This window comes from Miniopterus schreibersii (genome assembly GCF_964146895.1).
Source record: "Miniopterus schreibersii genome assembly, chromosome: 18".
Classification (NCBI taxonomy): Eukaryota; Metazoa; Chordata; class Mammalia; order Chiroptera; family Miniopteridae; genus Miniopterus; species Miniopterus schreibersii.
The window spans coordinates 4,305,684-4,321,267 of record NC_138121.1 but is presented as its reverse complement, the minus strand read 5'-3'; the positions used below and the strand labels follow the sequence as shown (position 1 = coordinate 4,321,267).

Sequence of the window (15,584 nt, the reverse complement as noted above, 5' to 3'; positions counted from 1 at the left end):
GGGAGCAAGGGCCTCGGCGCGGGGCATTGTGGGAGGTGGACGCCGCTCCGGGGCGGGTAGGTGATTGGGGAGGGGCGGGAAGGGTGCACATCTGGGGGAGGGAAGAGGCACAACTGGGTGGGGCAGCGGGAGCGTAGGGGCCGGAGCGGGCGGAACTGGGAGGGGCTGCGCGGGGGTGGGGGGAGCGCAGCTGGACCGGGGAGCAGCTGGAGGGATGAAGCCTGAGGACCAGGGGCCATGTCTGGGAGGATAACGCACTTCTGGAGGACGATACCTGTGGACGGAAGGAGGGGGCCGCAGCTGGACTGGGGGCAGCGCGTCCGAGCAGGAAGGGGACACAGGCGAATACTAGTGACACTTCTGAGAATTAGCCACAAGCGAATGGGGCACACACCTGTAGGAAAAGTACATACTGGATGTGGGAAGTACAACTGGATGTGGAAGCAGTTCTAGGAAGCAGGGCCACACCTGCATGTGTGGACTCACAGGGGCTACACCTGGGGAAGGGGCAACAGCTGCCTATCGGAGACACATCAGGGAGGAGAGAGCCACAGGTGTATGAAGAATATGACGGGATGAGGGGTCCATGACTGAATGTGAGAGCACATCTGGAGATGGAACATCTTTGAGGAGGGCACAGCTGTACAGACAAGTGTAGAGGCATGGAGGGGAGATTTCTATATGAATGGGGCACTAGAGGTTACTGCCGTGTATAGGAGACACATCTGGAGGGGAAGTTGGGAACACATTTGAGGAAGTGTCTACAACTGAGCTTAAGAGTCATATTTTGGAAGAGGGACCCCAACTGTATGTAGGGGTAACATCTACAGAGGAGGGAACCAGAGCTAGAATTAGGTATCAGGGTGACAGTTTCCAACTGTCCCTGGAATGATGCAGGAGGTGGCAAAAGATGGGGTGGAGGTTTATATCTATAGATTAATGAGGGAGGTGTATCCTGCCTGGGCTCCACCTGCATAGAAGCACCAGCACCAGAGAGGCAGGTAGAAAATGGAGGGAGTAGAAAACCTCAGGTGGGTGGGATGGGTCTGTGGTCTTAGGCACATGTCCTCCCACCTTTCACTCAGGCGTCCCAGGATGGAGCCCCCACCTGGCATGACGGTGGGGCAGGAGGAGCAGGGGGAGCAGGAGCTGCTGGAGCGGGCCTTCTTCTCCTGGGCTGAGTTCAGCCGCTTCTTCGACGCATGGTGCCAGCAGCGGCTGGCACTCTTCTTTGTCCAGAGCTCCATGCACCTGACACGCTGCCACTGGGCCAGGCTGCCGCCACTGTACACACTCATTGACGTGCTTAAGTACAGCTATGTGCGGCTGGTGTGCAAGGATGTGCGTGCTCCCAGCCGGCCTGCCATGGGGTAAGTGAGCTGAGCCACCACCCTGCCAGGTGCTAGAGGGGTAAGGGAAGCAAGGGGAAGGGTAGGCACAGAGCCCCCCTCCCAGAGATTGGGGGAGAGACCAACTAAAACAGCTAAATACACCTTGCAGAGAGGCTAAGAGAGTCGAGGGGAAGCTTACTGAGAATCAGAGACAGAGACGGAGCTGGAGGGACACAGTCACACATAGTGAGAGACAGGTTGGGCTCCATTTACAGACTTTATGATAGGCAAAGAGGCACCCAAGAGGCAGAAGAACAAAAGTCTCAGAAAACCCAGAAACATGGAGACTTGGAACCAGAGACACCAGACAGAGCCAGAAAAACAGGTGAAAGCTGGGTTTTATACCCATACAAAGAGATCAGAGACAGATCTGCAGAGAAAGCCACAGGACGGAGGGGAAAAAAGTACATCTATTAAGTAAATACAGGACCAGGTCCCATGCTTGGGGATCAAGCCTGCAACTGAGGTACATGCTCTTGGCTGGAATCAAACCCAGGACCCTTCAGTCCACAGGCTGATGCTCTAACCACTGAGCCAAACCAGCTAGGGCAATAATAACCTCTTTTTTAACAAATGAGGAAACTGAGGCACAGAGAACTGAAGTGACTTGCCCAAGGTTAGACACCAGCATATTCTTAAGGCCCTCTGTTCTTCTCTATGCTTGAAACCATTCTTAATTTTTAAAAATAATGATGAAAAGGAGAGAGAAGGAAGAAAAAGGCAGCAGGGTGATGTGATGGGGGCCACGGTCGGTTGTTCCTCCCACAGGCACCACGAGGCTGGCTGCCCTGCATTCATCATCGTCAAGCTGAGCCCCCTGCGGGACCGCCTCGTGGTGACGGAGTGCCAGCTGACCCACTCACACCCAGCCTGCCCCATCGAGTTCGCCTACTACTTCCGCCCTGGGCGTCTGTTGGCCAACACCTGCCTGCCCGTGCGCACCACCAACAAGATCTCCAAACAGTTCCTGGCCCCAGCGGATGTACACCGCCTGCTTTCCTACTGCAAGGACCGCGACCACAGCGTTATTGATGCCCTTCGAGTGCTGGAGGGACTGTTCCATGCGGACCCTGAGGCCAAGGTGGGGTCTGGGGAGAGACAGGCCAGGCAGATCATTTGTTCATTCACCCTCCCACTCATCCATTCACTCCTTTCATTCATTCTTTCTTGCATTCATTAAGAACTTATTGAGGCATTGGGGATGCAGATGTTGAGAAGATGCACGTGGTCCCTGCCCTCCCAGAACTCGCCCTCTAGTTCCGCCCAGTCCAACTTCCTGCCATGATGTAAATGGTCTGTGGTTCTACGCTGCAGGCAGGGTAGCCCCCAGCCACAGCTGGCTATTGAGCACTTGAAACGTGGCCAGTAGGACCAAGGGACTGGATTTTAAACTTTATTTCATTGTAACTAACTGAAATTTAAATAGTCACTGATGGCTATTGGCCACCGTGCAGAGGTAACTGGTGACACTAGCTTGCAGTTGTAGTGGGAGAAGCCAACAATAGACAGACACACCCAAGCATGATATAATGTCAGTGGGGTTGGGTGCTAGGAAGGGGAGGATTCGAAGTGATGGGAGGCACTGTTTTAAAAAACAACATTTTTAAAACTGAACACATGTAGGAAATGCATGAATGGTAAGTATACAGTTTGATGTGTGTTCACAAAGTGAAAACACTCCTGTACCCAGCACCCAGATAAAGCATTAGATGGGAGGGTGCTGCATATGAGGAGAGGGACAGTTAGTTGACCCCCATTCTGTCTTCAGAGGGAAGTGAATTCCAGGCAGAGGGACCTGCCAATGCAAAGGCTCAGAGGTAGGAGCAAGGCCTTTGTGCTGGAGGGACAGGGAGAATGCTGGTCCTCCACGAGGAATCTCTGCTGTTTTGATCCAACTTCAGGGCTGGGGTAGACATGAAGGGAAGCAGTGAAGGAAGGAGAGAAGAAAAGAAGGGAAGAAAACTGTTCCCCCACCACCACCTGTGCTTTTCTTTCATGCCTGGAGGAGGTCCCAGTTCAGGGAAAAGATGAGGGATGAGCCTGAGGTAGAGATGGGGACAGTGGCTCTCACACTTGAGCGTGCATAGGAATCTCCTCCAGGGCTTGTCACAGTAGGTTGCTGGGCCCTGCGCCCAGGGTTTCTGACTTAGCAAGTCGGAGTGGGCCTGAGATGATTCATTTCTGTCAAGATCCTGACAGGCGATGCTGATGCTGCTGGTCCAGGGCCCACACCTTGAGGACCGCTGCCTTAGACTGCCTCTCAGAGCGTGAAGGAACAGATACCTTGTTCCCAGTGGAGGAAACTGAGACAGAGAGGCTGTCTAGTGTGCAAAAATCACACAGCTATTAGATGGTGGTGCCAAAATCGCTAACTCAGGCAATTGGCCTCCAGAGCCCACATTTTTAACCATTCCCCCCCTGCACTGCCTCCTGCCGGTCAAAATAATAACTGCATTCCCACATTAATGATTGGATGGCCAATTCCCCCAGGCTGGGGAGCTGGGCGCGGCAACCCCGGCATACCCTGACCTCCCTCCCCGCCTCCCTGCCCCGTCCCGCAGGTGAAGCTGGTGTTCATGGAGAACCAGGCGGTGGTGGAGACCGTGTTCCTCCTGACCTCACGCACGCGGGCGCTGTTGCGGCGCTTCCCGCGCATGCTCCTGGTGGACCGGCTGCCGGGACTGCAGGGAGCGCTGGACCTGCTGGCGGTGCTGTGCGTGGACGGTGCGGGCCGCGCACGCCAGGCCGCCTGCTGCGTGGCGCGCCCGGGGACGCCGAGCCTGCTGCGCTTCGCTCTGGCCTCGCTGCTGCAGAGCGCGCCGGACGTAAAGGGCCGCGTGCGCTGCCTGACGGCGGGGCCCGAGGTGACCGCGCAGCTGCCCGCCGTGCGCCAGCTGCTGCCGGGCGCGCGCGTCCAGATCTGCCGCGCGCAGGGCCTGGAGACGCTCTTCAGCAAGGCGCAGGAGCTGGGCGGCGCGGGCCGCGAGGACCCAGGCCTGTGGCCGCGGCTGTGTCGTCTTGCCGGCGCCTTGTCACCTGCCGCCTACGCCGAGGCGCTGGCGGAGCTGCGAGCCCACGGCCCAGCCGCCTTCGTCGACTACTTCGAGCGCAACTGGGCGTCCCGCCACGACATGTGGGTGCGCTTCCGCGCCTTCGAGGCAGCTCGCGACCTGGACGCGTGTGCCCTGGTGCGCGGCCACCGCCGGCGCCTGCTGCGCCGCCTCAGCCCCTCGCGCAGCATGGCACAGTGCCTTCGCGACCTGGTGGCCATGCAGTGGGCTGATGCGTCCGGAGAGGTGGCGCTCGATGGCCTCGAAGGAGGTAGTCCATGGCTGGAGGGGGAGCGGGGGAGGGGAGCCCAGGTGGAGAACGAGAGAGCAAAGGGCCTGGAGAAGGGAGACTGGGGAGGGGCCCCAAATGAAGGAAGCGTTTGGAAAGGCGCCCAGTTGGAGTGGGCCAGAGAACTGGAGAACAGAGACCGGGGTGGGACTCAGTTAGAAAGTGAGAAGGAGAGAGGGGTGCACATCCGATGTTGGAGAGGCGTCCAGCTGGAGAACCATAAGGTGAAAGGGCTAGAAGGGAATGTCTGGGGAAGGTCCCAGCTGGAGAAAGAGCACTTGAGGGGGCTAGAGATCAGAGACTGGAGGGGGGCCCACCTGGAGGGTGTGAATGACTGGGGGCTGGGCGGTTATGTCTGGAGGGGAGCCCACTTGGAGGACCAGGGCCTGAGAAGATTGGAAGGGTGTGCCTGGAGGATGGCCCAGCTGGAGGAGCGAAGGATTCGAGTTCTGCAGGCCACGGACCAGAGGAGGACTCAGCTTGATTATGAGAGGGCCAGGCGCCTGGAGGGGAGCACCTGCAGGGGGGTCCAGGGACATGATGCAAAGGTCCCTGGACTGAAAACCAGGGACCAGAAGGGGCCTCAAGTGGAAGCAGAGAAAGGAGGGAGGTTGGAGGTCAGAACCTGGAGGGGGGTCCATTTGGAGAAGGCCCGGGGGTTGGTCCCTGAGAACAGAGACCAAAGAGGGCCCCACTGGGGAGAGGAGAGGAGAGGGCCAGAAATTAGAGAAGAGAGAGGAGTGAGATTGGGGGTCAAAAGAAGAAGGGACCTGGAGGACATAGTTCTGGTTCAGCTGGGAGACACAAGGGTGACAGGCCTAGAGAATGGAGATGGAGGGGGAGCTCGGTCTGGGGGTCCCAAGAGCAGAGGAGGGCAGGGAAGGGAGTGTGTGGACACCGGAGGGAGGTGTCTAGGGCTGGGGAATGGAGTCACGCGTGGCACCCCTATGGGGACTGTGTTTGAGGATGATCCACAATGGGTAGTGACAAGAAGAGCGTGCCTGGCTGCAGGGGACAGCCTGCAGGAAGTAAGTGAAGGAGAAGGCCCAAGGGAACCAAAGAGACCTTGTTGCCCGTCAGGACCGAAGGAGGTGGACTGGGAGCCGCTGGCTAAGTTCCGAGCAGCTTGTGGGCCAGAGCTGGCCGACCTGGTGGCCGAGGAGCTGGCCTTTGCCAGGCAGCATGGGACCCGGGGTTTCCATATGACTGGAGCTGGCTTTGCCCTTAAGGACGGCACCTCGGACTTCTTCCTGGACGGGGCCCTGACGCGCTGCAGCTGCTCCATCCACGCCGCCCGGCATCTGCCCTGCCGCCACCTCTTCGCCGCGCGCCTCCTCACCGGGGCGGCCTTATTCCACGTGGACCTGCTCAGGGACTGCTGGGGGAGAGCCCCGGAGTCCTGACCCTCAGGCTCCTGCCCGCCACTCTCCACTGTGAAGGCGGGGGGCATTCCGTGACCCCAAAGATAAGGCTGAGGCCCAGGAGGCCACCCCAGCCCCTCTGGTCACTTCCTGGGCCACCCAGGAACCTCGTCTTGGCAGTTGGCCTCTTTGGGTCCCAGGGGAAGTTGTCAGTGGTCTCCAAGGTCCTGGAGTCACAGGTGTGGAAGATGCTGGTGGCCAGGAGGTACAGACAGGGTCAGGCTGGGGCAGAAGGAAGAAAGGACACACAGGGAGGGGAGGACACCAGGCTCTCGTGACAGCCTGGCGGGAGTAGACTGGTCAAGTCCAGGGAGCGCAAGGGGCAGGGGCAAAGCAGGGAAGAAAGTAAGAGGAAACTTGGAGGAGAGGTCAGGGGAGCAGATGAGAGAGAAAGGGAGGAGACTGGGCAAGCGGAGAGGCAGAACTGGAGAAGAAACCGAAGGGCAGAGGGAGGCAGGAGAGGGGGCGGGGGAGGGGGAAGAACAGGAGACACTACAAGGACAACTGTGAGAGATGGGGACAGGAGAGGGAGTGATTTGGGTATCTGTCCAAGGCCTGGAGGCTTGGATCCCTCACCTTCCTATTGGTCGTTCTCAGAAGACCCAACAAGAGGGGCGCTGGGAGTCTGGGGGGCCTCCAGTGGGGGAGGAAAACAAGCGGGACTATAGTGCTTCAAGGCAGGAATAAAACAGTATTATTTTGGTTTCCATGCTGAGTTCTTGACTTCTGGGGGAGGGTCAGAGGCACAGAGTGGAGGGAAACTGGGCTGGTCCACCCAGCACCCCTCCATTCTTTCAGCAAGGCCCCCGGGGCCAGATGGAGTGAAGGGCCCCAAACAGGCACCCCAGGCTTCCTCCTGAGGGCCTCTCGCACCTCCTCCTGCCTCACATGCCCGTTCAATCCCTTAGGCCTGTGCTCAAAAGTCACCTTCTCCCAAGGGCCACCCCTGGGCAGTTCGTCTAAAGAGTCACCCCATCCTCTCTCAACATTATTCTTTACAGCACTTAGCAATTCCTTGTAAAGCCTCCAGCTTCTCCATATCGCTCTAATTCCTCTCAATTGCCCCCCTCCCATGGGAACAACGCCCTCCCTCCCTTTCCCGGAACCCCCTAACTCCTCTGCGGTCACATCTGTCCTCTCGCCACTGCATTTCTAAAATCTGGCTGTGCCTGGCACACAGTAGGAGCTCTGCAGATGATTTCTGAGTGATAGACGCCCCTACTGCATTTCCACTTCCCCCAAATCATCTGTTACCTATGAGCGTACTGGTCTTTCCAGTGACCCCGGTAAATCCCTAGTACATACGAATTCACTAAAACACTCCCACTCCTTCAAAACTCCAGTTCCCCTAGAAGCACCCCAACTCCTCGTATCTCAAGCCGATTCCTCCATCACTCCCCAAGGGCACCCATTTTCCGGTCTCTTATTCCTCCCATGTCACCACCAACCCCTTTGCTCTCGCCCCGCCCCTTTGGCTCCAGGGTTACCATGGTAACGTCCATCTCTGGATTCCCCCTCCACCCCGCGCGCGTGAATCCTCTCTGCTCTCGGAGACGGCCCGTCACCATGGCGACCGGGGCGATGCCCACTGCTCCCCTCAAACGGTCCTAGAACCCAGACCCCTCCGGCCCGGGCGCTGAGCCTGCTGGGAGTTGTAGTTTTCAGGTACAGGGGCCGATGGCTGAGCCCGCTGGGGTCAGGACCTCGGTTATTGACGCAGGAACTCACCTGGCAAGCTGGACTGTCACCACAGCAACAGTGAAGCCGGATGAAGCGCTAGCTCTGCTAGCCAGTCTGCCGTTTATATTCTTTCGTCTTTCCAAGTCAGCGCTTCCGTTTCAACAGGCACTGTTCTAGGTACTGGAGAGATGATGGGAAACAAAGGAAAGCTTATATTTTGGTGGGGGCAGGTTGACTACTAAAAATGGGGAACATACGGCCTGGCCGGCGTGGCTCAGTTGGTTGGAGAGTCGTCCCTTCGCATGTACCGGAAGGTCGCGGGTTCCATTCCTGGTCAGGGCACATATCTAGGTCGCAGGTTTGAAACCCCATTCCGGCGCATACATCGGAAGCAGCTGATCAATGTATCTCTTTCACATCAATGTTTCACTCTCTCTCTCTCCCTGCCTCCTCTGAAATCAATAATTTAAAAGAAAAACTGCTAAAAATTGGGGAACACAAATCATTGGAAAAAGCATGGGTTAATAGGCAATCGAGGTCCTTTGGGGAAGTAGAATGTTAGAGCTGGTACTCATGCTCACTTATGTATCCTCAGATACGTACTATTATTATCCCCAAACTGTAACAAAGAGAGACTAAGCAACCAAATGTCACATAGCAAGGACATAACAGAGCTGGGATTTGACCGAGACAGTAGGATTCTGATGAGTGATGTTGGTAAGGAGGAGGCTATGCATAAGCGAGGGTAGGGAGTGTCATTGAAACCAGCCCAAATGACCCTCGGGCTCTTTTCCCTGCTGCCCTGACGCCTAACACACAACACAGGTGCTGATGGAAGGAAAGTGATTTATTGGGGTGCCCACAACCTGAGAAGATGGCAGGCTCATGCCTAACAACCATCTTAATATCTCAGGGTAGTCAAAGGGGTTTTATGGGGGATGGGGGAAGAGGAGAATTCTGGTGATCTGCAGTTTCACATTCCAGCTCTTGGGTGGTTTCGATGTTCTCTTTCCTGTGTGTCAGTGTCTGGTGTGTTTCTTCTGTCTGCCAGTTTTATTGCTGCCTGGGGACAGGATGTTGCAGGCCTGGCCTGCCATTGGCATCTGCTACACTCCTGTGGTCAAGGCTGGTGAAAAGGGGAACTGGAACTGCTGCTGCCTGTAACATGCTTAAATATGAAACTATTAGTATTTTAGACTATAAGTTTTGTTAATATATTCTTATTTTTAATTGTTGGTTAGTTAGCTAATTAAATGTGAGGGGTTTTTTTTATACCCTATGCCCTGTTACATAATTTCTTTGTACCAGCCCCTTCTTGCCTATAATAACTTCCCATTTTGTACAACCTTCTTTCTAGTTGGTAGATGGGATGCTGCCCTATTCGTGAATCACTTAGTAAAGCCAATTAGATCTTCAAATTTAGTCAGTTAAATTTTGTTTCTTAACAAGGTATATATTAATATTAGGCAACATATGCTTTAGGGTAGAATTACCTCACTAGAAATGAAGACATTTCATAAAGATTGTATATTGGTTTGATATGATTTCACATCCACTTGTTTATGACAAAAACAAAGTTTTTAAGAATTAGACTGTTTTGATATCAGAGCCAAGTAAGGTGTGTCAGGATGTCATCTTGTCACCTGTTGTCCCGTATAAGTCTGAGCAGCTCAGCCAATAAGGGACTTCGCTGGGGTCGTATCAAATAAAATTCCAGGAGAAGCAACTGTGCCCACAAGGCATTTAGACTATAAATACCGAAAGTTCGGAAGGACCAATCCAGAGTGTTCCTGGGACCGGGTTCCAAGTCTGGGAACCTGTGGCTGGCGGAAGAGACGGCGAGGGTCAAAGGCTGGGAGGCAGGAAAGACGCTGGGTGGTCCTGCGCCTCCCAGGATCAGGAGGGTCTGGGGATATGCAAATCTCTGGGGGCGGGGTCAGACCCTGGGCTCCCAGAGGTCGGGTCCCGCGGGAAGGCTGGGGTGCGGGTCCCGGGGTCCCCTTCCTGCTTAGCTCCTCCTCTTCCCATTAACCTCTTACCCTGTCCGTCTTGATGGGAGGTCTGGAAGCAGAAAGGGTGTGCCTGGGCGGGGCGCGCCTCTGTCGGGGATCCCTCCTGGGGCGGGGGCGGGGGGGTGTCTTTTTATTGGTTTAGTTGACGCCTCTGGTTTGCACAGCTCCAGCGGCCCCGCCCGCCGCTCTGCAGCCCTCGCACCTGGGGTGAGCTCCTGCGCGGCGCCCAAGGCCGGTGGGGGTGAAATGGTGAGTGTGCCCGTCGGGTCTTGGCACAACCCAGGGCGGGGCGGGTTCGGGCGAGCTGGGAGCAGCTGCTGCAGAAGCCGATTCTCCGCCGGGGAGAAGAGGGGCGGCCTGGAGCGGCCCACGCGCTGCGCCCGGAGTTCGCCCTTCACCTTGGCGGGGGGTGGGGTGGGGGAGGCCGCGACCTTACAAAGCGCCCCCGACCCTGGAGCGACCCCCAGCCCAGCGGCGGCGGGGGCGGCGCTCTGCGAGGCCGCGAGTGTTCAAGTGTTGCCGTCGGTTGAGATTCGGCCGAGCTGGGAAATTCCAAGCGCTCGGAGAGGCGGCCCGGGAAAGGGCTCCTGGGTTTGCGTTTGGTCCGACGCGCGCACGCTCCCTTTCGGTGAACTGAGGCCCCCCGCAGAGGGAGTTTATAAAAGGAGTTGAAGGAGAGGGTGGCGGGGGAGCCAGCTGCCGGACGCGTGTTTTCCTCCTGCCTGCTGGCCCGAGCCGCCCCGGAGGACGCCTCGTCTCCTCGGTTCCCCGAGCTGACGTGCCTGAGGTCACACTGGGGCCCCGGCTGTATTGGTTCGTTGCGAGCGGGGAGACTGCGCCCCAGAGGAGCCTGCCTGGTCCGGGAGGGGCCGAGGCCATTCGTTGCGGGACTGGGGGAAAGGGTCCCTTTAAAGGAAGCCGCGGCTTGGGCGGGCGCGGGCCGAGCCTTTGCCGACGGCTAATCACCCCCCCCCCGGGCTGTTTCCTTGGAAACCACCGCTCGAGATAGCGGTGGAATGCCGGGTCCGCACCCCTAATCTGAAACCCTCCGTCGGCGGGACTCCGACGCCCCGGCTAGAGCGGGACGTCCCCTTCTTACTGATACGATGTCAAACAGCCAAGTCCTCCTAGGCTATGATTTTTAGAGCCCAAGGTTTCTCAGTGAGTTAAAACGGTAAATAAGAGAGATTGGTTGCCTCCCACAGGTGCCCTGCCCTAGGCGGGGGATTGAGCCTGCAACCGTTCTTAAGGGACCTGCATGTCCCTTCATAAGAGCCTGGCTTATTTCTAGACTTCTCGCAGCCTCTTTCCCTCCTACCTGCATCAGTATTTGTCCCACCTGCAGGTTCTTCTATTTGCCACAGTCCTGTGTTCAGGGCCTTCCCACATCTTCCCCATTGCACGGAACTCTCCTATTCATTCCTTGAAACTCAAATTTCCCCTGCTGTAAGCCTCCTCTTTGAAAAAATATTTATTTATTTTTCTCAATTACAACTGACATGCCATATAATATTAGTTTCAGGCGTGCCACATAGTAATTTGACATTTATGTGCCTTACAAAGTGATCGCTGTAAGTCTAGTGACCATCTATCACCATATGAAGTTACGATATTATTGACGGGGTCCCCTACGTTGCACATGACAGCCCCATGGCTTATTTTACAGTCGGAAGTTCTTACCTCTTCACCTCCATCACCCATTCCCTCGCCCCGTGCCCTCTGGCCGCCCTAACCGGTTGCTCTTTGTATCTATGAGTCTGTTTCTGTTTTGTTTCATTTGTTCACTTTGTTTTGTTTTTTAGCCTCTACATAAAAGTGAAATCATATGCTATTTGTTTTTCTCTGTCTGACTCATTTTACTAACATAATACCTTCTGGGTCCATTCATGCCATCACAAATGGCAAGATTTTGTCCTAAACTGGGACATACAGAGACTCTAGTGGGGCCTCTACCTCGCTTAGGATGGTTTCCCTGCCTTCTGGAGCCTCAAGATACCTCAGACTCCCATTTCGCATTTCCTGCTCTTGGAGCAGCTGTTTCTCTTTGCTTCCTGCTTACTCACTCTCCTACCCACTTTCTTTCTTCCTCTCTTTCTTTCTTTTGCATTTTTATAAGTGTTTACTTGAGATAGACTGATGACCTGCTGGGGAGCGAGATCTCACAGGCTCGCCTCTGAGCCATTTTCTTTGCAGACTGGCCGCCTGCTGATGCTGATCACCTTCCATGAGGCTGGCTTTTTACAGCTTTTTTTAGTTTTATATTTCAAGCATTCTTCTTAGACTAAAAATCTTGCTTCCTAACGTGAACAGAATCCCTTTGCCCGGTCCTGCAGTGAGTGTGAAATATTTGTAAGAAGCAGCGACAGCGTTTCTCTTAGCGGTTAAGCCACCCGGAGAGTGGCCTGGTTCCCTTTGTTGTCAATAGAAGCTCACGCACTGAGCTGGTCGGGTCCCTCGAAGGAACTTGACGTAACTTTCTGCTCTTGGTGGTTAACCTGCCGCCTTAATATACAGGGCGGGCAAAAGTAGGTTTACAGTTGTTTGTGTGGAAAATAATACAATAATTAACATAACACAAGGATAAATTTTGTGTTTTGCATACTCACTCTGTATGCGTCATTTATTCCAGGCCCTATTTGCAAATCAGGTCACATTCAGGGTCCTGGGGGTAAGGATTCAACATCTCTTGGGGAGGGGACATAATTCAACTCCTAAGAGCACCTCAGTGAGCCAAAAAAGGGGGTTTAATTTTAGGACATGGTGACCTTCAAGGATGTGGCATTAAACTTCACCAAGGAGGAGTGGACCCTGCTGGCCCCCGAGCAGAGGAACCTCTACAGAGACGTGATGCTGGAGAACTTCCAGAACCTGGCCTCGGTGGGTGAGGGCGCCCCTCCTGTGCTCCGAGGTGAGTCCCGCGCCTCCCGTGTTCAGGAGGCTGCTGAGAAACGGGAGCCGGCTCGTTAAGCTCCAGAGATGCGGCTGCTGCTGTGGTAGACGTAGGGTTTCCCTATGAAACTGGAAAGCTGGTCTCCGGTGGTCAGGGTGGCCTCTGGCTGGGGACAGTACTCTGTGTCCTCAGTTCAAACAAGAGGCAACAAATAGCAGCAAAAGCAGGCGAGGATTTATTTGCAGAAAAGGAAAACACTCAGGTAAAGTCTGAATGGGCAGAAACGAAACTAAGTGCCCCCCTCAGCTGGAGGTTTGGGGAATTTATACCCCTTGGCTGGAGTGCTTTCTTTGCTTTCACGGTTGCCTCTCACATGTCCGAGTGAACATTTGAAAAGAAGCCCGCATGGCCCTGGCTGGTGTGGCTCAGTTGGTGGAGCGTCGCCTGCCTCCTGCACCAAAAGGTTGCTGGCTCGATCTCCAGTAGGGGGCGTGCAAGAGGCAGCTGATGGATGTTTCTCCCTCTCCCTTCCTCTCTGAAATCAATCTTTTAAAAAAATCATATTTTTAAAAAAAGAAAGGGAAAGAAGCCCACAGGGCCCTTACCTATTCAATCCTCTCAAGCCCCACCTTTACCTTCAACAAATAACGTCGCTTCCCCGCCGCTTCATTCCAGGCGAGGTGACTCGGCAGCAACCCAGAGCCTCTGCCCCTCAGCAGGACAGCCTCGCTGGAAAGACTTTTCGCGAAGCCCGCAGAGCGTGTCTGGTGAGCAACAGTTGGGGCTCAGGAGGAGACCGCAGAACAGGGGAGCCGCACGAGCAGAGGGGACAGAAAGCGACGCGGGTGGCGGTTGCCCGAGAGAAAGACAAGTCCCTGGTTCAAGGCTGTGTGTGTCCTGAGACGAGGGAGGGCCCTGAACCGAGCTCAGAGTGTGTGCCTTCACAGGGAGATGCCACAAGAAAACATATCCCCCCAAATATTTTGAAGCAAAATCGAGCCTTTACGAGTCATCACAAAGCCCCTGAAAAGAGCAGGGGCGATGGAGGGTGGGGACAGAGCGCGCGGTCAGCTGCGGGCGCGACAGCTCCAACAGCGTCAGAATCACACACGCGGGCTGACGGTCGGGGCCCTGTGCTCCGCACACATCATGAACCGTACACGGGGGTGAATGTCCATGAATTTGGGGACGTCTTCCCGGAAGACTGTGTCCGTAGGGTGCATGAGACTCACGCTCAGGAGAAAGCTCATGAGTCTAATGAGGGTGGAAACACCCCCCGGAGGAACTGGAGCCCTAGGGTGCAGGTGCGCTCTTACCCAGGAGCGACAGATCATGAGAGCCACCAAAGGGGGCAAAGCTTTGCCCGAGTTCCAAATTCTGCGTCGCACGGGAGCGTGAGGATGGGAGAGAAAAGCTACAAATGTCAAGACTGTAGGAAATCCTATGCTTACCGCTCGTTCTTTGTGAAACACATGAGCCTTCACACTGGAGAGAAGCCCTACGAGTGTAAGAAGTGTGGGCAAGCCTTTCGGTATTCCTTACACCTTCACAAACACTTAGGAAGGCACGTTGCGGAGAAGCCCCATGTGTGCAAGGAATGCGGGAGAGCCTTCCCCAAGGCCTGGCAACTTACCATCCATGCGAGGATTCACACTGGAGAGAGGCCCTACAGATGTAAGGAATGCGGGCGGGGCTACACCAATAATTCATCCCTTAAGAGCCACCTAAAGAAGCACAGCTGAGAGAGACCCTCTGAAGGGAAGGAATGTGAACGCTTCGCTTTTCTCAAAATACTGAGCAAGTGGAGAGGACATTTTGGAAGGGAGCTCAATAAGTGAACAGAGGGAAAAGTCTTTCGTGGACTCCTGTATCTTAGAGCAATGGGAAAATTCACACTGGAAAGAGCCTGTGAAGATAAGGTGTGTGGAAAGCTTTTAACCTTCATTAGTCTTTTTTCCTTAATTGTTGACACTATTACAGATGTCCTCCATTTCCCCCCTTTGCCGCCCTCCATCCAGTCCCCTCCCCCTCCCCCCTTTATCACATTGTTGTCTGTGTCCTTGGGCTATGCATATCTGCATAAATGTTCTTTGGCTAATCGCTTTCAGTTCCCCCCCAGGCCCTCTTCCCCTCTGAGATCTGACCATCTGCTCCAGGCATCCATGCCTCTGGTCCTATTTTGTGCGTCAGTTTATTTTGTTCTTTAGATTCCACATATAAGTGAGACCATGTGGTATTTGTCTTTCTCTTGACTGGTTTATTTTGCTTAGCATAATGCTCTCCAGGTGAACCCATGCTGTTGCAAAAAGTAAGATTTCCTTTTTCTTTACAGCTGAGCAGTATTCCATGGTGTAAATGTACCACAGCTTTTTTACCCCCTCATCTGCTGATGGGCCCCATCTCCCTCCCGCGCCCTCACCCCACGACCTTGGTCCTCAGTTCCTGCAGCTGTAAAATGAGAATTTTTAACAGTTGGCTTAACAAACACATGCCAGGCCCCTTGAAATGGCTTCACAGATACTAGCTTATTTAATGCTCTCGACAACCCTATGAAGTAGGGGCTGTTATTTCCATTTCAAAGCAGAGGAACACAGCCTGGGGGCCGGGCGGATTCCACCGCGGTCTGTCCCGCCCCAGACTAGGCCGGCGGGGAAGGGGAGCTCCCTGTACTGACAAAGGCGTGGGTTGGGGTCTCGCCTGTCCTCCCACCGACGGCGTGGGTTGGGGTCTCGCCTGTTCTCCCACCGACGGCGTGGGTTGGGGTCTCGCCTGTCCTCCCACCGACGGCGTGGGTTGGGGTCTCGCCTGTCCTCCCACCGGGACGCGCGCTCTGGCAGCGGGGACTCCGTCT

The 15,584-nt window shown here is 55.1% G+C and overlaps 2 protein-coding genes across 2 annotated transcripts; both read left to right on the top strand.

The window, feature by feature from the left end:
* The first annotated feature begins 6 nt into the window (after positions 1 to 6).
* ZSWIM9 (zinc finger SWIM-type containing 9) lies at positions 7 to 6,858 on the top strand. Its single transcript, XM_081117771.1, has 4 exons — positions 7 to 56; positions 1,086 to 1,370; positions 2,160 to 2,472; positions 3,953 to 6,858. The coding sequence occupies exons 2-4, from the start codon at positions 1,096 to 1,098 to the stop codon at positions 6,131 to 6,133; spliced, it is 2,769 nt and encodes a 922-aa protein (XP_080973897.1). The 5' UTR covers positions 7 to 56; positions 1,086 to 1,095; the 3' UTR covers positions 6,134 to 6,858.
* A 2,918-nt stretch (positions 6,859 to 9,776) lies between these two features.
* On the top strand, positions 9,777 to 15,212 carry ZNF114 (zinc finger protein 114). The gene is made up of 3 exons (XM_081118809.1): positions 9,777 to 10,092; positions 12,598 to 12,751; positions 13,409 to 15,212. The coding sequence occupies exons 1-3, from the start codon at positions 10,090 to 10,092 to the stop codon at positions 14,473 to 14,475; spliced, it is 1,224 nt and encodes a 407-aa protein (XP_080974935.1). The 5' UTR covers positions 9,777 to 10,089; the 3' UTR covers positions 14,476 to 15,212.
* Positions 15,213 to 15,584: the final 372 nt, after the last annotated feature.

Bases quoted from the DNA above. Each gene is read 5' to 3' on its own strand.
- ZSWIM9 (XM_081117771.1), top strand. From the start codon at position 1,096: ATGGAGCCCCCACCTGGCATGACGGTGGGGCAGGAGGAGCAGGGGGAG. The intron at 1,371-2,159 runs GTAAGTGAGCTG...TTCCTCCCACAG, and splicing joins CCCAGCCGGCCTGCCATGGG to GCACCACGAGGCTGGCTGCC. The intron at 2,473-3,952 runs GTGGGGTCTGGG...CCCGTCCCGCAG, and splicing joins ATGCGGACCCTGAGGCCAAG to GTGAAGCTGGTGTTCATGGA.
- ZNF114 (XM_081118809.1), top strand. The intron at 12,752-13,408 runs GTGAGTCCCGCG...GCTTCATTCCAG, and splicing joins CGCCCCTCCTGTGCTCCGAG to GCGAGGTGACTCGGCAGCAA.